The 25,165-nt window shown below is 44.0% G+C and overlaps 1 protein-coding gene across 1 annotated transcript in view; it reads left to right on the forward strand.

The window, feature by feature from the left end:
• The window catches only part of LOC138666578 (zinc finger protein 208-like), a 301,114-nt gene that overhangs the window by 219,626 nt on the left and 56,323 nt on the right, over positions 1-25,165 (forward strand). The window contains exons 9-10 of the mRNA XM_069754781.1: positions 1,630-2,550; positions 13,111-13,163. Coding sequence (XP_069610882.1) covers positions 1,630-2,550; positions 13,111-13,163 — 974 coding nt within the window. The remainder of the gene's footprint in view (positions 1-1,629; positions 2,551-13,110; positions 13,164-25,165) is intronic.

Genomic DNA, 25,165 nt, shown 5'->3' on the forward strand with positions numbered 1-25,165 from the left:
AATAGATAAATTGTTTAGCAGCAAGGTTTCATATGTTGAGAGAGATTTAAAGAAATGTAAAGTCACTTTTGAGGTGGCATTGAGAGGCCTATATTTTATAAAACTATACTCTTCATACTATCCTAAACCACATTCAGGAAGTTTATGTGCTTCACAGGAACTGAAACCAGGTGAAATACAAAAATGAAAAATCCCTATTTTTCATTAAAATGTTGGTTTATTTTTTTTAAAGTTAAAATGAGAAAATAGACTGAACATATTATTGTGGATGCTCTCCTGAATCCAACAATACCCTAATTATGGTTGTACACAGGGCCGGACTGGCCATTGGGCAATTCTGGCAAGTGCCAGAAGGGCCTGTCTGGTTGTGGGCTGCTTTGTCTTCTACATTGTTAACATAATCAATGTTCTCAGGACTCTCATACTGTTAACAGTTGTGATAAAGCACAAAGTCACTGACTCCGTCACTTACCCAGCATGCCATGGGTATCATTTGAAATATTGGTCATGTAGTAAATCTTTCTTTCCTCCATCCAGGGTAATATTAGTAATATATCCCATCTGGTTCTTGGGGACGAGGACAACATGGGCCTGTGTGGTTTCAAATGCCAGGGTTGAATTTCTGCCCCAGTCCGTACCTGGTTGTACACTAGTATTTGGGCACACGGCATGTCTCAGAAGAGGACATTTGGGTATTAGAATACAGAATTGATGGAATAGTTCTCAGACTGCTAAACATTAGTGATGAGCGAGTATACTTGTTGCTTGGGTGATCTCTGAGTATTTGGATGTGCTCAGAGATTTAGTTTTCGTTGCCGCAGCTGCATGATTTATGGCTGCTAGACAGGCTGAATACATGTGATGAATGCCTGTTTGTTAGGGAATTCCCACATGTATTCAGGCTGTCCAGCAGCTGTAAATCATGCAGCTGAGGCCAGAAAAACTAAATCTCCGAGCACTAACAAATACTCGGAGACCCCCCGAGCGTTCCCGAGGATACTTGCTCATCACTACTTAACATGCTAGAATGACAAATCTATAGGTGTAGTGACTGTTTTGACCCCATAGGCACTTTTTGTAAATTAATACACTGTAAATGTTGCATAGTGAAAATTACAACACATAGTGCCTAGCTTGTGCTTCTGGAGACACACTCACCATAAATTAAGAGGATTCATCCTGCTACAGCAATGCTAAACATGTGGATGCTAAGTATGGTATGAACACACTGCAAGCATCAGAAATGGGGATTGATGTTTTCGTTTATGGAAGACCTGTTGGTTTTCAAGAGTCATTGAGCTACTAGTAATGTGGAAACCTATTTTTCCATAATGGACCTAAGTGGTAGGCTTACTTTTTGCTGGATGAGGAGAAGTTTTAATTTGTATAATTTTTGGCTACTTAATGTATTTTTTATGGCTTTTTATCCCACTATTTGGGAGGCAGAATGAACAAAGACAGCTGAACATCATGATCTTTTGACACATGGTTTCAGGTCTATTGATTGTTAACTGTTATCTTACTGTAGAATTTGAAATGCGATTTACTATCAATAATTTTTGTACAAATGTTGGAAAATTATAATTAAGGATATTTGATTCAAAAATAGTTTGGCTTCATTCTTGGCAGATGACTGGAGATCAGAAGAAGACCTGACGTCATCATTTTTTAAAATGGATGACCTTAATAACACACAAGATACAATCGAAGTGAAAGCTGTTATTCCAGATATGCCATCATTCTTTTACAGTGAAGATTTATCTTCTGATCAGGTCCTATCTTCTGATTCATCACAAACTTGGAAATGTCAAAATCAAAGTGTTCTTACAGCAAAGAAGCCATTTTCAAGTTCAGAATATGGAAAAAGTTTTTCTCTTTTAGAGTCTGAAAAAAATCACAAAAATAAGGAAATATTTTCTTGTTCAGAATGTGGGAAATATTTTAAAGACAAAACAAATTCTATTAAACAGAACATAATTCACACACTGAAAAAGCCATATTCATGTCCAGAATGTGAGGAATATTTTGCAAATCAATCTAATCCTGTTTCACACCAGGTAATTTGTACAGATAAGCCATATTCATGTTCAGATTGTGGGAAAACATTTACAATGAAATCAACTCTTGATATACACCAGAAAATTCACACAGGGCAGAAGCCATATTCATGTTCAGACTGTGGGAAAAAATATATCCAGAAAACAAATCTTCTTAAACACCAAAGAATTCACACAGGGGAGAAGCCATATTCATGTTCAGAATGTGAGAAATATTTTAAAGATAAATCAAATCTTGTTGTACATCAGAGAATTCACACAGGGGAGAAGCCATATTCATGTACAGAATGTGGGAAATATTTTACAGATAAATCAAATCTTGTTGTACATCAGAGAATTCACACAGGGGAGAAGCCATATTCATGTACAGAATGTGGAAATAATTTTACGCACAAATCAAGTCTTACAAGGCATCAGAGAAGCCATGCCAGGGAGAATATGGGAGAAAAATTACACCTTTTTAGACATGACAGAAGACAAAAGGGAAAAAACTGTAATCTCTATCTCTGAACAAACTTGTTTTATTTTGTCAATATTAGAACAAGAAACATCTTCATATGGTGGTGTGATCCAAATTTTTTTTAAATGACTTTGTATGTTGAGTATACCTCAAAGCAGCATAATCAAAACTACATATGACTGGTGATGTTAACTTAATCCTAAACTTTTGACAGTGCTTCCTTTTCTTTTTTATCTATATTAAAAATTATCTCTAGGGTCAAATGATTTCTATGTATGATGAATAGTTACACTTGAATAGAGTATAGAATTCTGCAAAGTATATTACACAATTGTGATTAATTTATTGGTCTTCCTACATTCTCCCATTTAGATTTTGCTGGAGCAGAGGTCGGCCCATCCTGTTCCCTCACCATGGCGTTAGATGGCCAGGATAACATCATACTATTGCAATATCTCACTAACAAAGCCATAGCTTTTTTTAAAAGAATATATATCCTTTTTTCCTTTAAAAGCGTAGTACCACGAGCAAAGTACACTTTCATCAGTAGATCTTGAAATACAAATAAGCTTCATAATCATATGTATTAAAGAAACATGTTCCTGTGCTGAGATAATCTTATACATGTGCCCGTGCTATATACTGTGTAATGGCTGTGTCTGATGGACCGTGGTCTGATCATACCACATCTCCTGGGCAGGGGAAGAAGCAAAATAGAGTATACAGATAGGACACTGTGAGATCACAGCTGCTGCTTTGTTTGAGCTAAAAATTGCTCAAAAACAGACAGGAAAATGTTTTAACTCACAGAAGGAACCAGAAGGAAGCAGATAATCTCAACACATGAATATTGTTTTTTATACCCCCAATTTTTTTTTTTAAATCCTATATTTTAATTACATATTTTAAAGGGAAATTACAATAAAATGCCACCATATCTTTCAGTTCCTGGAAGTCGGAGGAAATATTATCTATACAGAGACCCTCTGTACAGAAATATTAGGGCTACAGCAACATCACGTATTACCGTATATACAGAGGTATAGCGCTATCTCCATAGTTCTTTATTAGTGATGAGCAAATATACTCGTTACTCGAGATTTCTCGAGCATGCTTGGGGGTCCTCCGAGTATTTTTTAGTGCTCGGAGATTTAGTTTTTCTTGCCGCAACTGAATGATATACTTATGCTGGCTAACAGATGTAAATGTGGGGATTCCCTAGCAACCAGGCAACCCCCACATGTACTTATGCTGGCTAACAGATGTAAATCATTCAGCTGCGGCAATAAAAACTAAATCTCCGAGCACTAAAAAATACTCTGAGGACCCCGAGCGTGCTCGAGAAATCTCGAGTAACGAGTATATTCACTGATCACTATTCTTTATACAAGGACATATAGATCAGACAAGGTCCTCATATTTAGTTTTTATTTTCCACAAACGCTCTTTATATGAACAAGATCAGTGAGTCTCATTATACCGAGTAGAGAAGCTCCAGGGACAAAGGCCCCGTCTCGTACTAATGTGCTGGAGGCCAGGCCTGGACTATCCAGCCACGGGGCCCAGATTCTCTCATTTTCGACTATGGTGTTTTCTTTAGAATAAATTCCTTTCTCATACAGTCCTGTAGTAATAATTTTGTTAATCACGTTTTGTAGGAGGGTTCGTCTGAATCCATCTAAATGTTATCAATTTATGTGCAAGAAACAATAAATGTCCTGCTATAGTTTTACCATGTGTGTCGTCCAGTGTCATTTCTTTTACATACCCTAATAAACAACCATTGAGGTCTCCAACCAAACCTGTTGATTATGGTCTATTTAAAATTATAACGCCACACTGTCAGCTGTTTGTGCGGCATCCAATGAGAATATGGTCCCTCCTCTGTAATTATCTGATGGGATATGAAGTCTTTAGAGATGCCAAATATTTGTAGAGGTGGCTTTTTTATTTTTCAGGCATAAATATGGTTTTATACTGATGTATGATAGTGAATAATACTATATTTATTCTATTGACCAGTACTTTTCCCATTATCTACATATCAGCTGTCAAAAGATAGACAGGCCATTATGAACCTGGTAAGAAGGCATCTTTACAAGCCTTTGGCAAGACCACAACTATGACGTCCTGAATTGAGAATGGCAAAGATCCCTTAACTAGAGATTTATTACATAAGTCAGCTAGATTGGGTGACAAAATTATCTTTTATATAATTTCCTTGGAAAGCCATCCACCCGATCATTTTTTTTTCAGTGGTCATAGACCCGAAAGCAACCTCAATTTCTTCCAGGCTTAGAGGTGCATTAGAAAAGTCTCTTGATTCTCTAGTTAGCATTGCCAGATTGGCCTGATGGAGAAATAATGATAATTTCCCTGCTTGCGATACTTTAGAATTATAAAATGTTTTAAGTATTTTCAGTATGGAACGTGAATCATGTATTAATTGACCACTATGAAATTTCAGAAGCTAATGTGTGCCACTCCTTGTTGAGGATTAGTTATGTTTTTCTTTTCTTCAAACTATTATTTAAAGAATTACCGTACTTCCTATCGGCCATGACCATCCAGTGTTTGTTTAGTTTGTGCTCTGTGTAAACTGTCCTAGGTTCTCTCTAAAGGGTCTTGTACAAATCTGTCTAAAGCCTCCCTCTGGTGTAATCCATTATGGAAAGGCTCAGATTTTGTATGCATTTATATCCTTTATAAAGGCTCCCGTAAAATCTTCTTCACATTCTCCATGTGTTGAGGCCATCCTATCGTTCATTGGAAAGTATTAAGAAAGCTTGTTCTCTATTGATCCCGCACTATCAATCAATGGCAACAAAAAAGGTCCAGCTTACAAAGTTTAAGTTCCAGAACCATCTGGGAAACATAGGACGACGATGACAAGAGAGTGGTTTGACAATATTTTAGAAAGATAGACAATACAACATATGGCTATAGAAATTGGCAAAAATCCAGTGTTCTTGTAAGTTATTATTTTGCAACACATATGAAGACATTAATCTATAGTTCCACAACTACATAACTAATCGCTACATCAATTACATCATTGTCCTCTGGTTACTGGATAAATCAAAGACTTGAATAAAAACACACTAGGACTCAGACTTAAGGTACCTTCACATTGAGCAACTTTACAACGAGAACGACAACGATCCGTGATGTTGCTGTGTCCTGGATAGCGATCTCGTTGTGTTTGACACGCAGCAGCGATCAGGATCACGCTGTGACATCGCTGGTCGGAGCTAGAAGTCCGGAACTTTATTTGGTCGTCAGGTCGGCGTGATTCGTCATGTTTGACAGCAAAAGCAACAATGCCAGCAATGTTTTAACATGGAGCTAACAACCGGCGAGAACGATAAGTACGTCACTGGATCGCTCCTGCATCGTTCTGGTGTTGCCGTGTTTGACTTCTCCTAGCGACCTAAACAGCGACGCTGCAGCGATCGGCTCATTGTCTATATCGCTGCAGCGTCGCTTAGTGTAACGGTACCTTACCATACTACCTAATCAGGTATACCAATCAAAACGAAATTGTTGTGCCTAATCTATTTTCTAGGTCATCTAGGTAATTAGTTTTAGATAAATTGTTTTGTTAGATACAGCTGACCCAACATGTCTCAATCTGTAAGTGATTAGTGCCCGTGCGTGTACAAGGATAGGAAGTGAGATTCCAAGCATACTTGATAAAGTCCAAATGATAGTGGAAAATCCACACACAAGATCTTTAAAAAGCAACAATATTTACTGTTAATTCATTAATAATAGAGAAATTCTCTGATGCCTACGAAGTTGATTCAAGTTAGATTCGGGATAGCTGTATTGATCTGTTCAACAATGAGTTAAGAGAAATGGCATTACAATGAAACCCTGCAAAGTGCCCTGGATGAAGCTGCACCTCCTATACATAGAACAACTCAGCACAGACGGCGACAACCGTGGCACACGCTGCAAACACGTTTCCTGCAGCGATGCTCCAGGTGCGCCGAACGTCTGTGGAGAAAATCTAATCTACCCGAAGATTTCATCCATTATAAATTCATGCTAAAAACATACAACTCTGCCCTTCACCTCTCCAAACAAACCTATTTCAACACCCTCATCACTTCACTGTCCAATAAACCTAAACGTCTCTTTGACACTTTCCAGTCCCTACTCAACCCAAGAGTGCAGACTCCAACCACAGATCTCCGTGCTGACGATCTGGCCAATTACTTCAAAGAAAAAATTGACCACATTCGACAGGAAATCATCTCCCAATCTCTTCATACTATGCATTGTCCTCCCTCCCCCACTGCATCTAGTTCACTCTCTGACTTTGAACCAGTTACAGAAGAAGAAGTAATCAGGCTCCTTGCAACTTCTCGCCCAACTACTTGCACCAGTGACCCCATTCCGTCACATCTCCTCCAGTCCCTTTCCCCGGCTGTCACCTCTCACCTAACAAAAATATTCAACCTTTCTCTCATTTCCGGTATTTTTCCCTCCTCATTTAAGCATGCCATCATACATCCATTACTTAAAAAACCATCCCTCGACCAAAACTGTGCCGCTAACTATAGACTTGTCTCTAATCTTCCCTTCATCTCTAAACTCCTCGAACGCCTGGTAGACTCCCGTCTTACCCGCTATCTCTCAGATAACTCTCTTCTAGACCCTCTTAAATCTGGTTTCCGCTCTTTACACTCTACTGAAACTGCCCTCACTAAAGTCTCTAATGACCCACTAACAGCTAAATCTAATGGTCACTACTCCATGCTAATTCTCTTGGATCTCTCCGCAGCATTCGATACTGTGGATCATCAGCTCCTCCTCAATATGCTCCGCTTCATCGGCCTCAAGGACACCGTTCTCTCCTGTTTCTCCTCCTATCTCTCTGACTGATCCTTCACTGTATGTTTTGCTGATTCCTCATCCTCTCACCTTCCTCTTACTGTTGGGGTTCCTCAAGGATCAGTCCTAGGCCCCCTCCTCTTCTCATTGTATACTGCCCCTATTGGACAAACAATCAGTAGATTTGGTTTCAAGTACCATCTCTATGCTGACGACACCCAATTATACACCTCTTCTCCTGTTATCACGCCGACCTTTTTAGAAAACACCAGTGATTGTCTTACCGTTGTCTCTAACATCATGTCCTCCCTCTATCTGAAACTGAACCTGTCAAAAACTGAACCCCTCGTGTTTTCTCCCTCTACTAACCTACCTTTGCCTGACATTTGCATCTCAGTGTGCGGTTCCACCATTACTCCAAAGCAACATGCCCGCTGCCTTGGGGTCATCCTTGATTCTGAGCTTTTATTCACCCCCCCACATCCGATCACTGGCTCGCTCTTCTTATCTGCACCTCAAAAACATTTCTAGAATTCGCCCTTTTCTTACTTTCGACTCTGCAAAAACTCTTACTGTTTCACTTATTCATTCTCGTCTGGACTATTGTAACTCTCTACTAATCGGCCTCCCTATTACCAAACTCTCCCCGCTCCAATCTGTGCTGAATGCTGCAGCCAGGATCATATTCCTCACCAACCGTTACACCGATGCCTCTACCTTGTGCCAGTCATTACATTGGCTACCCATCCACTCCAGTACAAAACTACTACCCTCATCCACAAAGCACTCCATGGCTCAGCACCACCCTACATCTCCTCTCTGGTCTCAGTCTACCACCCTACCCGTGCCCTCCGCTCCGCTGATGACCTCAGGTTAGCATCCTCAATAATCAGAACCTCCCATTCCCGTCTCCAAGACTTTACACGTGCTGCGCCGATTCTTTGGAATGCACTACCCAGGTTAATATGATTAATCCCCAATCCACACAGTTTTAAGCGTGCCCTAAAAACTAATTTGTTCAGAATGGCCTACCGCCATGTTGGTGAAACCATCCAGCATATCCGAGACAGCAAACGTAAACATAAATCAACCATATGGTGTAAGAATACTTTGTTGCCCATTCCGGCCCATTTTATTGAAAAAAACCCAAAACATTCCATTAGCCAGCTCAAGTTCCAGATAACTAAACAGGTCCCCCTGCCCAGGAGAGGTGGTAAAAGCAACAAGTTCTCTCTTCATTTTTTTGGAGTGTGACGGGGTTTGATCTTTTGTATTGTCTTAGGCCGGGATCACACATGCGAGAAATACGTCTGAGTCTCGCATGGTAATACACGGCATTGCCGCCATCACTCAGGAGCGGAGCGTCGGCCGCATAGCAATACATGCAGCCGCACGCTCCACTCCTGGGTGACGGTGGGAATGCCGGGTATTACCATGCAAGACTCAGACGTATTTCTCGCATGTGTGATCCCAGCCCTACTGTTTTTACCCCTGAGCACTTAACAGTGGTTGAGCTTATTCCTACCAGCTTGTTCCATCTTCTCCATTGACTCAGTACATGGAAATCGGACAGCACTCAGATGTCATGAGAGAATTAATTTTCCAGCTCAAAAGTTTGGGTCCCCATTGTTTTCAAAGGGGTTCCGATTATGCTTCAAGTTCAGGTACAGTTCTGGTACTTTGGAATAAAGTTTGAGTCGATATCAGAACCTGAACTTCCACAGATCCGCTCATCCCTACCTATAACTTATTAGGGTGCAGTATATATTAGAATTACTGTAAACCCAGTAGGGTACAATATAAATTAAAGGCGAATCTGTCTTGTGAAAAACGCTATTGACTTGCAGGTATGGGGTTAATCTGCAGGTTAATAGTGTTCTGAAACTGTCTGGCGTTGGAAATTAGACCACTGTTTCTGGGAGGAATTGAACTTCATTTCTCCCGGTAGCATTTCGGTTTCAGTCATAGGAGTAGTGCTGTCAGTGTACGCTGTCAGTGTACACTGAATGGTGGCTGTAACTGTGCCCCTGGCACTGACTGGCAGCCGACTCTAATGCTGAGCTGCAGTCAGTCAGTGCAGGGGACGTGGTTACAAGAAAAGAAAGATCCATTTTGGAAATTTGCTGCTAAACTTATAAATCTTCTCACATCCTAAAACAATATCCAGATATTTAAAAATCTACTGTCGCCATATAGTAGACGTCCGGTGACTGGTGATAATCCCCTCATGTGTGGGGTATTTGTCTCCAAGAAGAGAAATCCCACGTTACATTGCACACATAAAACTGTGTGAAGAAAAGAGGCGCAGGGGAATTGTGCTCATAGTGAGGGACAAATAATGCTGGAAATGGGACCGAGAGTCCGTGTAAGTAAGAGACCGGGAGAGACTTTTACCAAGATGCCCCAAATCTGTAAGGCCGGCTTCACACTTGCGAGTTTTACGGACGTAAGAGCGCAGAAACTACGTCCGTAAAACTCGCAAAAAATACGGCACAATTATTCTCTATGCCCCTGCTCCTATCTGCCGTATTTTACTGATCAGTATTATACGGCTTTCTACGGCCGTACAAAATCGCAGCATGCTGCGTTTGTCACCGTACTGCGCAAGAAATACGCCAATGAAAGTCTATGGAAGCGTGAAAAATACGGATTACACACGGACAAGCAGTGTGACTTGCGAGAAATACGCAGCGCTGTTAGAGAGAAAAGCCGGTAATTCAGTGCGGTGTACAGTAAAATCACACTGACAGCTTACAGTAGAATAGGTAGAATAAATGTGTACACATAGAATAGGTATATATATATATACAGTATATGTCAGTGAGACACATATATGTATATATATTAATATTTTTTCCAGCGCTATACAGCTTGAAAGCCGGTAATTCAATTACCGGCTTTTTCTTTCTCCTTCCTAAAACCCGACATGATTTGAGACATGGTTTACATACAGTAAACCATGTCTTCTCTCCATTTTTTTTGCAGATTCCACACTACTAATGTCAGTAGTGTGTATCTGCAAAATTTGGCCGTTCTAGCTCTTAAAATAAAGGGTTAAATGGCGGAAAAAATTGGCTCCCAGGCTTTCTAGGAAAGTTCCCACGATCTATGAACATCCAGCAGAGGGCGCCTCACCGCAAATGAAGCTAAATATAGATCATTGATCTATATTTAGCCTCATTCCCCGGGGTTTTGCAGCAAGGAGCAGCCTGCATTAGCGGAACTCCTTGCTGCAAAATGTTTTAACCCCTTCAGAAGGATTTACATCGTTGGACGTTACAGATCTGCGGAGGGTAAGTATATTGTTGGTTTATTATGTTTTTTCTTTCACAGAACGAGGGTCTTCAGTGACTGGATTGGGCGTAGAATAAAATACTCCAACAACCATTGTTTTTATTTCATTAAAATAATTTTAAATAATGTTTGTGTTTTATTTAACCCTTTACTACAATTGGATTAATAATGGATAGGTGTCATAATTGACGCCTCTCCATGATTAATTAGGCTTAATGTCACCTTACAATAGCAAGGTGGCATTAACCCTTCATTACCCCATATCCCACCGCTACACGGGAATGGGAAGAGAGTGGCCAAGTGCCAGAATAGGCGCATCTTCCAGATATGCCTGTTCTGGGGTGGCTGGGGGCAGATATTTTTAGCCGGGGGGGGGGGCAATAACCGTGGACCCTCTCCAGGCTATTAATATCTGCCCTCAGTCACTGGCTTTACTACTCTGGCAGAGAAAATTGCGCGGGAACCCATGCCAATTTTTTTCCGCCATTTAACCCTTTATTTTAAGAGCTAGAACGGCCAAATTTTGCAGATACACACTACTGACATTAGTAGTGTGGAATCTGCAAAAAAAATGGAGAGAAGACATGGTTTACTGTATGTAAACCATGTCTCAAATCATGTCGGGTTTTAGGAAGGAGAAAGAAAAAGCCGGTAATTGAATTACCGGCTTTCAAGCTGTATAGCGCTGGAAAAAATATTAATATATATACATATATGTGTCTACTGACATATATATATATATATATATATATATACAGTATATATATTTTTTTTTCTTTTTGGGACACATGGATCACTTCTATAGCAGTATGTTGGTTTTGCAAGCCTGCGAGAAAACCACGCAGTACGGATGCCATACGGATTACATACGGAGGATGCCATGCGCAAAAAACGCTGACACACCCTGCCTACGGAGGAGCTACGGACCACTATTTTCGGGACATTTCAGCATATTACGGCCGTAATATACGGACCGTATTTTCATACGCTGAGTGTGAAGCCGGCCTAAGGGAGAGAGCGCCGGACCCCCGGGACTGAGCTCAGGGCAGAGAAATTGGGGTGTAAGGCTGGGGTCACATGACCGATGATTCTCTCGTGAGAGAATCAGATCGATTATGCACTCGGTACAAACTCTGATCAGAGGGTCAGTTTACTGAGATCCGATTCTATCATGAGAATCGACTCTGCTCCGTACACCTCGTACACACACGGCTCCGGTCCGTACACCTCGCACTCATGCAACTCCACTCCGTACACCTCATACACACATGGCTCCGCTCCATACACCTTATACATACAGGGCTCCGCTCCGTACACCTCATACACACACGGCTCCACTCCGTACACCTCGTACACACACAGCTCTGCTCCGTACACCTCGTACTCATGCAACTCCACTCCGTACTCATACACACACGGCTCCGCTCCATACACCTTATAAATACAGGGCTCCGCTCCATACACCTCGTACACACATGGCTCCGCTCCATACACCTCGTACACACACAGTTCCGCTCTGTGCATCTCGTATACACACGGCTTCGCTCCGTACACCTCGTACTCATGCAACGCCACTCCGTACTCCTCATACACACGGCTCCGCTCCATACACCTTATACACACAGGGCTCCGCTCCATACACCTTGTACACACATAGCTCTGCTTTGTACACCTCGTACTCATGCAAGTCCACTTTGTACTCCTCATACACACATGGCTCCGCTCCATACACCTTGTACACACGTCTCCGCTCCGTACACACATGGCTCCGCTCTGTACACCTCGTACACACGCGGCTATGCTCCGTACACCTCGTACTCAAGCAATTCCACTCCATACACCTCGTACACACGTGGCTCCGCTCCGTACACCTCATACACATGTGGCTTCGCTTTGTACACCTCGTACACACGCAGCTCTGCTCCGTACACCTCATACACACGGCTCCACTCTGTACACCTCGTACACACGTGGCTTCGCTCCGTACACCTCGAACACATGTGGCTCTGCTCCGTACACCCCGTACACACGCAACTCCATACACCTCATACACACACGGCTCGACTCCGTACACACACTCCTCCGTTCCGTACACCTCATACACACGGCTCCGCTCTGTACACCTCGTACACACACTCCTCCGTTCCGTACACACGTGGCTCCGCTCCGTACACCTCGTACACACACGGCTCCGCTACGACCTCCTTGTACACATGTGGCTCCGCTCCATACACCTCATACACACACGGCTCCGCTCTGTACACCTCATACACACACGGCTCTGCTCTGTACACCTCGTACACGCGGCTCTGCTATATCCACCCTATAAACCCCTCCTGACCCCACACATAAACTTCCCCTCATCCAGCACCATGACAACCAGCACAGCAGAGTCCTGCATACACTGAAGCCCCTGATCATGTGACCCCTGACTCCTCCCCTCCTGTGACCTCATCACAGGTCCTGTGGGCACAGAGCAGCCATATATGTGGTGTGCGGCTCTGCAGGTGGAGGTAGGTGGTGCTGGAGAGTCTCCATTACTGGGCAGGGGGCAGTAACCCCTTCAGTACAGAGACTATTTTGGTGCTTTGTTTGTTGCCACTGTCTAGGAATCATACATTTTTTTTTTAGTTATTTTTCCTCTGATTGATAGAAGCTGCATTAACACCTCAACAAGTGTGAATGATGAAAATTATTATTATAGGGCCATTTATTCCATGGCGCTTTACATGTGAGGAGGAGTATACATAATAAACAAGTACAATAATCTTGAACAATACAAGTCACAACTGGTACAGGAGGAGAGAGGACCCTGCCCCGAGGGCTCACAATCTACAAGGGATGGGTGAGGATACAGTAGGTGAGGATAGAACTGGTCATGCAGCGGTTTGGTCGATCGGTGGTTACTGCAGGTTGTAGGCTTGTCGGAAGAGGTGGGTCTTCAGGTTCTTTTTGAAGGTTTCGATGGTAGGCGAGAGTCAGATATGTTGTGGTAGAGGGTTCCAGAGTAGGGGTGATGCGCGACAGAAATCTTGTATGTGATTGTGGGAAGAGGAGATAAGAGGGGAGTAGAGAAGGAGGTGTTGTGAGGATTGGAGGTTGCGTGCAGGTAGGTACCGGGAGACAAGGTCACAGATGTATGGGGGAGACAGGTTGTGGATAGCTTTGTATGTCATGGTTAGGATTTTGTAGTGGAGTCTCTGGGCAATGGGGAACCAGTGAAGGGATTGACAGAGGGGAGAGGCCGGGGAATAGCGGGGGGACAGGTGGATTAGTCGGGCAGCAGAGTTTAGAATAGATTGGAGGGGTGCGAGAGTGTTAGAGGGGAGGCCACAGAGCAGGAGGTTACAGTAGTCGAGGCGGGAGATGATGAGGGCATGGACTAGGGTTTTTGCAGATTCATGGTAGAGGAATGAACGGATTCGTGAAATATTTTTGAGTTGAAGGCGGCAGGAAGTGGAAAGGGCTTGGATATGTGGTTTGAAGGAGAGATCAGTGTCAAGGATTACCCCGAGGCAGCGAGCTTGTGGGACTTTGGAGATTGGGCAGCCGTTTACTGTAATGGATAGGTTCGTTGGGGGGGTCATGTGAGATGGGGGAAAGACAATGAATTCTGTTTTGTCCATATTAAGTTTTAAAAATCTAGCGGAGAAGAAGGATAAAATAGTGGACAGAAATTGAGGGATTCTGGTTAGTAGGGAGGTGATGTCTAGTCCAGAGATGTAGATCTGTGTGTCATAAGCAAAGAGATGATACTGAAAACCATGAGATTCTATGAGCTGTCCCAGGCCAAAGGTGTAAATGGAAAAGATCAGTGGCCCTAGGACTGAACCTTGCAGGACTCTGACAGATAGGGGGCGAGGTGAGGAGGTGGTGTGTGAGTGGGAGATGCTGAATGTCTGGTCTGTTAGGTATGACGAGATCCAGGATAGGGCCAAGTCTGTGATGCCAAGAGATGAGAGGGTCTGTAGTAATAGGGAATGGTCCATTGTTGACTTTGCACTTTTACACTTTAAAATTAGTCTTGTGTGTATATATGTACAAATGAGACTGACACCTGAGGGAAAGATCACAGTCATGGAGGTGTATGAGCATTTTGCACTCTGTGAGCCGCTGTCCCGGCAGCAGAGAGTGAGATTTGCTACCGAAGAGCAGGCGCCGCTCAGCTCTGCCGAATGCTGGACGTCCTGTGACCTAGTAGATTTACTAGCAGGAAAGTGAAGTCTGGCTCTTTTGGTGATCTGGCTCTGGTTGCCAAAAAAGCTGGATCCGAAATGGATCCTTATTAAATACTAGATGGTGGCCCGATTCTAACGCATCGGGTATTCTAGAATATGCATGCCCACATAGTATATTGCACAGCCCACGTAGTATATTGACCAACCACGTAGTATATTGCCCAGCCACGTAGTATATTGCCCAGCCACGTAGTATATTGCCCAGTGACGTAGTATATTGTCCAGTTACGTAGTATATTGCCCAGTGACGTAGTATATTGCGCAGCCACGTAGTATATTGCCCAGTAACGTAGTATATTGCCCAGTGACGTAGTATATTGCCCAGTGACGTAGTATACAGCACAGAGCCACGTAGTATATTGCACAGCAAAGTAGTATACAGCACAGAGCCACGTAGTATATTGCCCAGTGACGTAGTATACAGCACAGAGCCACGTAGTATATTGCCTAGTCACGTAGTATATTGCCCAGTTATGTAGTATATTGCACAGCGAAGCAATATATAGCACAGAGCCACGTAGTATATTGCCCAGTCACGTAGTATATTGCCCAGGTACGTAGTATATTGCCCAGCCACGTTTGTCACAGGTTAAAAAAGAAAAAGAAAACATATACTCACCTTTCTGAGGGCCCGTTGTAGTCTATGGCAGCTTCCGGTCCCACGGTTGGTATGAGCGCAGGACCTGTGATGACGTCGCGGTCACATGACCGTGACGTCATGGCAGGTCTTTCTAGTGCAGGCGCGCAGGGCCTGTGATGACGTCGCGTTCACATGACCGTGACGTCATGACAGGTCCTTCTCGCGCAGGCGCACAGGGCCTGTGATGACTTCGCGGTCACATGACTGTGACGTCATGGCAGGTCCTTCTCCCATACCATCTTTGCCACCTTAACCTGTAATGGAAGTTGGCGGCCGGCGCGAGCGGCTCAGCGGACTACAGAGGGTGAGTATAGCAGGTTTTTTTTTTTTGTTATTATTATTTTTAACATTACATTTTTTACTATTGATGCCGCATAGGCAGCGTCAATAGTAAAAAGTTGGGGACACACAGGGTTAATAGCGGCGGTAACGGAGTACGTTACCCACGGCATAACGTGGTCCGTTACCACCGGCATTAACCCTGTGTTAGCGGTGACCGGAGGGGAGTATGCGGGCGGCAGGCACTGACTGTGGGGAGTAAGGAATGGCCATTTTCTTCTGGACTGTGCCCGTCGCTGATTGGTCGCGGCAGCCATGACAGGCAGCTGGCGAGACCAATCAGCGAATGAATAACCATAACAGAAAGACAGACAGACAGAAGGAAAGACGGAAGTGACCCTTAGACAATTATATAGTAGATGTGTTCTCAACAGCTGATGACGTTAATGCGTTTGAAACACTGCCCACCCATGGCCAAAACTCCACCCACACATGACCAAAATTCCACCCACCTGGGGCCAAAACGCCACCTACTTGCAGTTAGCCAATTACATTGATGATTGGGCAGAGTTTGGTTTGGGTGGGCTAGTACCCCTAATTTTTACACCCAGTGAGAGCGATTCAGAGAATTTAGCTGCGCACTGGGGTGCTGGCTCCTATCGATCACAGCAGGGTGCCGGCTCTTTTTCTCTGTTACTTTGCAAGCAACCCATCACTATAGCAGGAGTATTACAGAGAGCCAGTGACTGCGAGGGATGTGCTGGAAAGGGAGGGATGTGGTGACCGAAACGGTGGGGTCCGCTTGTATGGAAGCACCTAGAGCAGTCTTTCTCAACTCCACTCCTCAATACCTACCACAACAGGTCATGTTTTCTGGATATGGATGTTAGTATTGCATAGGTGATGGAATTAATGTTTGAGAAGGTGATGAAATTATTACCTGTGAAATACTAAGGATATTGTGAAAACTTGACCTGTTGATGAGTTTTCAGGATCGGGAGAAACATTGATTTAGTGTTTGGCACTGGTCCTTACACTGAATGACTGACTCATTGTGATCATTGCATTACAGCTTTGTGTTGCTTTGTTGTCCACACATCAAAAATTTTTTGGCACCTTTCCAAAATTGAGGGTAAACAACTTTGTTTCAAGCATGTGATGCTCGTTCATACTCACCTGTGGCAAGTAACAGGTGTGGGCAATATAAAAATTACACCTGGAACCAAATGGAAAGGGGGAGAAGTTGACTCAATGTTTACATTGTGTGTGTGTGCCACACTAAGCGTGGATCCCTAAATCCCATTGAACACCTGTGGAGAGACCTTAAAATTGCTGTTGGGAGAAGACACTCTTCAAATATGAGAGACTTGGAGCAGTTTTCAAAAGAAGAGTGGTGCAAAATTCCAGTTGAGAGGTGTAAGAAGCTTGTTGATGGTTATAGAAAGCGATTAATTGCAGTCGTTTATACCAAAGGGTGTGCAACAAAATATTAAAGGGAATCTGTCTCCTCATTATTTGCACATAAGCTGCGGCCATTTAGTGTACCTCAGATAAAATGGAAGAGGCTCTCTTTTTTAGTGTACCTCAGATAAAATGGAGGCGGCTCTCTCTTTTAGTGTACCTCAGATAAAATGGAGCAGGATCTCTTATTTATTGTACCTTAGATAAAATGGAGAAGGCTCCATCTCTCTGTACCTCAGATATAACTGAGGACGCTCTCATTTAGCATACCTCAGATAAAATGGAGGATGCTCTCTCTTATAGTTTACCTCAGATAAAATGGAAGAGGCTATCATTTAGCATACCTCAGATAAAATGGAGGAGGCTCTCTCTTTTAGGTTACCTCAGATAAAATGGTGGAGGCTCTTTATTTTTGAGTACCTCAGATAAAATACATAGTAATTATTAATGTTGAAGGAAGACATTAAGTCCATCTAGTTCAACCCATAGCCTAACCTAACATGCCCTAACATGTTGATCCAGAGGAAGGCGAAACAACTCATGTGGCAAAGAGTAAGCTCCACATTGGGGAAAAAGATTCCTTCCCGACTCCACATACGGCAATCAGACTAGTTCCCTGGATCAACGCCCTATCAAGGAATCTAGTATATATACCCTGTAACATTATACTTTTCAAGAAAGGCATCTAGTCCCCTCTTAAATTTAAGTAATGAATCACTCATTACAACATCATATGGCAGAGAGTTCCATAGTCTCACTGCTCTTACAGTAAAGAACCCGCGTCTGTTATTATGCCTGAACCTTCTTTCCTCCAAACGTAGAGGATGCCCCCTTGTCCCTGTCTCAGGTCTATGATTAAAAAGATCATCAGAAAGGTCTTTGTACTGTCCCCTCATATATTTTTACATTAAAATAAGATCACCCCTTAGTCTTCGTTTTTCCAAACTAAATAGCCCCAAGTGTAATAATCTGTCTTGGTATTGCAGACTGGGGGAGTCCTCTAATAACCTTGGTCGCTCTTCTCTGCACCCGCCCTAGTTCAGCTATATCTTTCTTATACACGGGAGACCAGAACTGTACACAGTATTCTAAGTGTGGTCAAATTAGTGACTTGTATAGAGATAAAATTATGTTCTCCTCATGAGCATCTATGCCTCTTTTAATGCATCCCATTATTTTATTTGCCTTTGTAGCAGCTGCCTGACACTGGCCACTGAATATGAGTTTGTCATCCACCCATACTCCCAGATCATTTTCATTGATGGTTTTGCCCAGAGTTTTAGAATTAAGCACATAGTTATACATCTTATTACTCCTACCCAAGTGCATGACCTTACATTTATCCCATTTATTAAAACTCATTTGCCATTTATCAGCCCAAGCTTCTAGTTTACATAAATCATCCTGTAATATAAAGTTGTCCTCTTCTGTATTGATTAACCTGCAGAGTTTAGTGTCATCTGCAAATATTGAACTTCTACTCTGTATGCCCCCTACAAGGTCATTAATAAATATGTTAAAAAGAAGAGGGCCCAATACTGACCCCTGTGGTACCCCACTGCTAACCGCGACCCAGTCCGAGTGTGCTCCATTAATAACCACCCTTTGTTTCCTATCCCTGAGCCAGCTCTCAACCCACTTGCACATATTTTCCCCTATCCCCATTATTCTCATTTTTTGTATCAACCTTTTGTGTGGCACCGTATCAAAAGCTTTTGAAAAGTCCATATACACTACATCCACTGGGTTCCCTTGGTCCAGTCCGGAACTTACCTCTTCATAGAAACTGATCAGATTAGTCTGACAGGAACGGTCCCTAGAAAACCCGTGCTGATACTGGGTCATGAGGTTATTCCTCTTCAGATACTCCAGTATAGCATCCCTTAGAATGCCCTCCAGGATTTTACCCACAGTAGAGGTTAAAGGGAACCTGTCACCCCGTTTTTTGAGATTGAGATATAAATACTGTTAAATAGGGCCTGCGCTGTGTGTTACTATAGTGTATGTAGTGTACCCCGATTCCCCACCTATGCTGAGAAATAACTTACCAAAGTCGCCGTTTTCGCCTGTCAATCAGGCTGGTCAGGTCGGGAGGGCGTGTTCACAGCGCTGGTTCTTCCTCAGCTTTACGTTGGTGGCGTAGTGGCCATTTTCCCAAAGCCGAGATGCAAACTCGGCTTTGGGAAAATGTCCGCCGCGATCTCTAATGCGCACGCGCGGCATCCCGCGGCCATTTTCCTGAAGCCCCGTGCAGCAGAGCACTCGATCTGCGCACGCGCGGCCCCAGGAAGATGGCCGCCCCCACCGACGAAAGGGATGACAGCGCAGATCGCGCGCTGCTTGTTCACCACTACGCTACTACGCCACCAACGTAAAGCTGAGGAAGAACCAGCGCTGTGAACACGCCCTCCCGACCTGACCAGCCTGATTGACAGGCGAAAACGGCGACTTTGGTAAGTTATTTCTCAGCATAGGTGGGGAATCGGGGTACACTACATACACTATAGTAACACACAGCGCAGGCCCTATTTAACAGTATTTATAGCTCAATCTGAAAAAACGGGGTGACAGGTTCCCTTTTTGAATATTGGCACCACATTTGCTATACGCCAGTCCTGTGGAACAGACCCTGTTATTATGGAGTCTTTAAAGATTAAAAATAATGGTCTATCAATGACTGTACTTAGTTCCTGCAGTACTCGGGGTTGTATCCCATCCGGGCCCAAAAAAATGGAGGAGGCTCTCTCTTTTAGTGTACCTCAGATAAAATGGAGGATGCTTTCTCTTTTAGTGTACCTCAGATAAAATGGACTAGGTTCTCTCTTTGGCCGGAGTTACACTTAACAAATGAAAAATTAGTCCGATTTTCTCGGCCGAGAGTTGCACAAATGTTCTCCATATGGTCGTCCGTGTATACTGCATTTGCAATGTGATGATGCGATTTCCTTGCATCTGTGTATCCGTATGGAATCTGTATAACATCCGTATGGCTTTACATTTCACACTACTTTTCCCCAATGAATTTAATGGCTCAATGGGCTGAACTGAGGAAAATGTGTGCTTATTTGTTGCAAGTCACACTGATGGTCCGTGTGGTGTCCGACTTTTTTCTCGCATCCATAGACTTGAATTGGCGAGACTCGGGTGATATACGCATACAATTGCAGATGCTGTGATTTCATTCGCACTTTGAATACGCCCGAGAAAAAAACGGTGCTGTGAGCTGCCCCATAGATTAACAGTGGTCCGAGTGCTATGCAATGTTTTCTCGCATATTATTATTATTAATAATATTATTATTATTTATATAGCACCATTTATTCCATGGTGCTGTACATGAGAAAAGGGGTTACGTACAGGGTTATAGATATCGTTTACAGTAAACAGGTTTACAGTGACAGACCGGTACAGAAAGGAGAGGACCCTGTCCTTGCGGACTTACATTCTGCGGGATAGCACTCGTCCGTATTCTACGCTAGTGTGACTCCGGCCTTTTAGTGTACCACAGATAAAATGGAGGAGCATCTCTCTTTCAGTGTACCTCAGAGAAAATGGAGGAGGCTCTCTTTCTTCTTTATAACATGTCTTCTCCTCTATCATCTCCCTGACAGAACTGACTGGCATGCTCCTTTTCTCTGGCTCCTTGTGGTTAATGGGTACTTAGTTTTTCTCCGTGCAGAATAATTTAACCTCTTAAGGATCTAGATTTTTTTATTTTATTTTGCACTTTTGTTTTTTGCTTTCTTTGCTCCAAGAGCCACAACTTTTGTATTTTTCCATCGCCATTTTAAGGCATATTTTTCTGGGACAAGTTGTTATTTGAACATACCTCCCAACTTTTGAATAAGGCAAAGAGGGAAAAAGGTAGTGGCGCACGCAGTGCGTCGTGGCAACTTTTAGGCCACGCCCTGATCACACCCATTTCACGACTAGTCACACCCATTTCAACACTAGTCACACCCACATCCACGCCCCAACCACACACATTTAGCACTGCTGATCACACTGTTTCATAAACAATAATTATAAGCAGAAAAAATATGGCCACGCAGTGCTCCATACTAGGGTTGAGCGACCTTGACTTTTTTAGAGTCGAGTCGGGTTTCGCGAAACCCGACTATCTCAAAAGTCGAGTCGAGTGGCATCGGCCGATTATCGCGAAAAGTCGGGGATCAACCGAAACACGAAACCCAATGCAAGTCAATGGGGGAGCATAGTCGTCAGTGAGTGGAGTCCAGGAAAACATGTACAGAGCCCATTTTAATGGCAAAAACATCCATTCTTGTTACTGAAGCTTGCCAATCTTAATTTACCTTATAATAATAGTAAGGCATTGGAAATTGGGGGTCATTTGGCTAAAGTTGTGGGGGGTAGGGCTGGTTCAAGTAATTAGTGGGCCCAGGAAATCTGGACCACGTCATGGCAGTGGAGCAGGGAGAGGTAAGTATTTCAACTTTGCAAGTGCTGTGATCCTGAGCAAGCAGGGGGGGCCCACTCGTTGGCATTAGCACTGGCACAGGGCCCCTCAAAGTACAGCGGTGTGTTTGCACGGTGGGGGCGCCTCCCACCAGCAGCAACACTTTTGCATACTATGAGGGGCCCTGTGCCAGTGAAGCCGCCAACGAGTATTCCTCCCCCCACCTGATGAAGGAACCTGCACCTTCATCTGCACCTTCCTCTTTGTCCCCGTGTAAGGTGGTATGGTATGCGGGAAGGGGAACCTGACTTTCAGCAGGGTCACAATCTTGCAGTGTAGCGTGCACGGGGAATGTTGCGTTATGGGTCAATGTACCAGCAGACTCATCTATCACTGGCTGGGCAATGGGCAGGATGAGGGGGAAACAGATATGGGCCCAAAGAATAAAGTGGGCTAAATGCAGTTCAAAATTGGTAACAGGACTAACCAGGGGGCATTGCTTTGTTCAGTGGAGGACAACTGGAATGAGAGGCTGACACAGAGAGTAGGCCCAAATCAGTAAGTAGTCTAAATGCAGTTCAAAATTGGCAACAGTAGTAAACAGGCGGCACAGCTTTGTTCACTGGAGGAGAACAGCAAGGAGCGGCAGACACCGATAGAAGGCCCCAACCCAACAAGTAGGCCCACTGCATTTTTAAAATTCCGATAGGCTGAAAACCAGATAATTGTAGGTCATTTTTTGTAAAGAGGATAGCTGTATTGAGTGGCGCAGCCAGACACTACAAGTAGGCCTTAAACCACAAAGTTGGCTCGACGCAGGTTTAAAAAATGTTACATGGGTACACGGTCTGCATTGGTGTGCTCAGTGGAGGACAACTGGAAGGAGGGACCGCAGAAAGACTTTGTAAGCGTAAAATTACAAAATAGGCTCTATGCAGCTTCGATTATGTGGCAACCTGGAGAACACCTTGGAGCGGCAGACACCGTCTCTACGACCCAGACCCAACTTGTAGGCCTAATGTAGTGTTGTTTCAACAACTACTAAACGAGAGCTAGAAGCTCGAAGCTATGGAGAGGAAACCTGGAGAACACCTTGGAGTGGAAGACACCGTCTCTACAACCCAGACCCAACTTGTAGGCCTAATGCAGTGTTGTTTTCAACAACTACTAAACGAGAGCTAGAAGCTCGAAGCTATGGAGAGGAAACCTGGGGAACACCTTGGAGTGGAAGACACTGTCTCTACAACCCAGACCCAACTTGTAGGCCTAATGCAGTGTTGTTTTCAACAACTACTAAACGAGAGCTAGAAGCTCGAAGCTATGGAGAGGAAACCTGGGGAACACCTTGGAGTGGAAGACACCGTCTCTACAACCCAGACCCAACTTGTAGGCCTAATGCAGTGTTGTTTTCAACAACTACTAAACGAGAGCTAGAAGCTCGAAGCTATGGAGAGGAAACCTGGGGAACACCTTGGAGTGGAAGACACCGTCTCTACAACCCAGACCTAACTTGTAGGCCTAATGCAGTGTTGTTTTCAACAACTACTAAACGAGAGCTAGAAGCTCGGAGCTATGGAGAGGAAACCTGGGGAACACCTTGGAGCGGCAGACACCGTTAGTAGGCCCTACCGAAGTAGTAGTAGTAGCCCCAATGCAGTTTTCAAATTCCTATAGGCTGAAAACCAGACTATTGACGCTCAGCTTTTTTAGAAGGAGGACAGCTGTATTGAGTGGCGCAGACAGACACAGGTAGTAGGCCTTAAACACAAAATTTGGCTCAATGCAGTTTAAAAAAGGTTACAGGGGTACACAGGCAGCATTGGTCTGTTCAGTGGAGGACAATTTCAATTATGGACCGCAGACAGAGTTTGTACGCCTACTATTAAAAAAAGGATGCTCTATGCAATTTAAAATAGGTTCCAGGGGTACACGGGCAGCAGTGGTCTGGTCAGTGGAGGACTAGTGGAAGGAGGGACCACAGACAGGCTTAGTAGGCCTAACATAACAAAATTAGGCTGTAGGCACTTTAAAATAGGTTCCAGGGGTACACGGGCAGCAGTGGTCTGGTCAGTGGAGGACTATTGGAAGGAGGGACCACAGACAGGCTTAGTAGGCCTAACATAACAAAATTAGGCTGTAGGCACTTTAAAATAGGTTCCAGGGGTACACGGGCAGCAGTGGTCTGGTCAGAGGAGGACTATTGGAAGGAGGGACCGCAGACAGGCTTAATAGGCCTAACATAACAAAAGTGGGCTGTAGGCACTTTAAAATAGGTTCCAGGGGTACACGGGCAGCAGTGGTCTGGTCAGTGGAGGACTAGTGGAAGGAGGGACCGCAGACAGGCTTAGTAGGCCTAACATTACAAAATTAGGCTGTAGGCACTTTAAAATAGGTTCCAGGGGTACACGGGCAGCAGTGGTCTGGTCAGTGGAGGACTATTGGAAGGAGGGACCGCAGACAGCCTTAGTAGGCCTAACATAACAAAATTAGGCTGTAGGCACTTTAAAATAGGTTCCAGGGGTACACGGGCAGCAGTGGTCTGGTCAGTGGAGGACTAGTGGAAGGAGGGACTGCAGACAGGCTTAGTAGGCCTAACATAACAAAATTAGGCTGTAGGCACTTTAAAATAGGTTCCAGGGGTACACGGGCAGCAGTGGTCTGGTCAGTGAAGGACAATTTCTATAATGGACCGCAGACAGGCTTAGTAGGCCTAACATAACAAAAGTAGGCTGTAGGCACTTTAAAATAGGTTCCAGGGGTACATGGGCAGCAGTGGTCTGGTCAGTGAAGGACAATTTCTATAATGGACCGCAGACAGGCTTAGTAGGCCTAACATAACAAAAGTAGGCTCTATGCACTTGGAATTCTCTTGCAGGGGTACACAGGCAGCATTGGTGTTGTCAGCGGAGGCCGATTGTAATGAGTGTCTGACAGTTAGTACTCACAAAAAATAAATAGATGTTAATGTCTCGCAATACAACAAAACCAAAACACAAAAGGGTGGAATAATAAGGTACAGGGGTGGGCTCCTTTGCTGAGTTTCAGACCTAGTAATTTGGTGCTAAGTATTTACTGGTGTAAATATAGGACACTGCCCCTGACTATGTTAAGTACCATCATACATGTCAACACATTGGTATTATCAGTGGCAGGCATTGAAGGATGTCAGCGCATAGACTAAACATTGGTGGAACTGTGAGAGATAATTTTGCAAGCGGTAGAGCACTGTTTGAGCTGGGGGGGGGGGAACTCTCTTGTGGCCGGCGGTACAGGCCCAGGGCCCCTCATGTTACGACGGTGTGTCTGACGTTGGGTGCGCCCCACCACCGCCAGAGACACTTTATTGTACTATGAGTGACCCAGTGGCAGTGCCGTCGACCAAAAGCGTGCACACCCACCTCTTCAGACAAACGGCACTCTCACGGGTGCTTCCGCCAAGTGGCGAGACCACGGCCCCGTGGGGGGAGTTTGGCCATTTAG

Source organism: Ranitomeya imitator, chromosome 2, assembly GCF_032444005.1.
Source record: "Ranitomeya imitator isolate aRanImi1 chromosome 2, aRanImi1.pri, whole genome shotgun sequence".
Classification (NCBI taxonomy): Eukaryota; Metazoa; Chordata; class Amphibia; order Anura; family Dendrobatidae; genus Ranitomeya; species Ranitomeya imitator.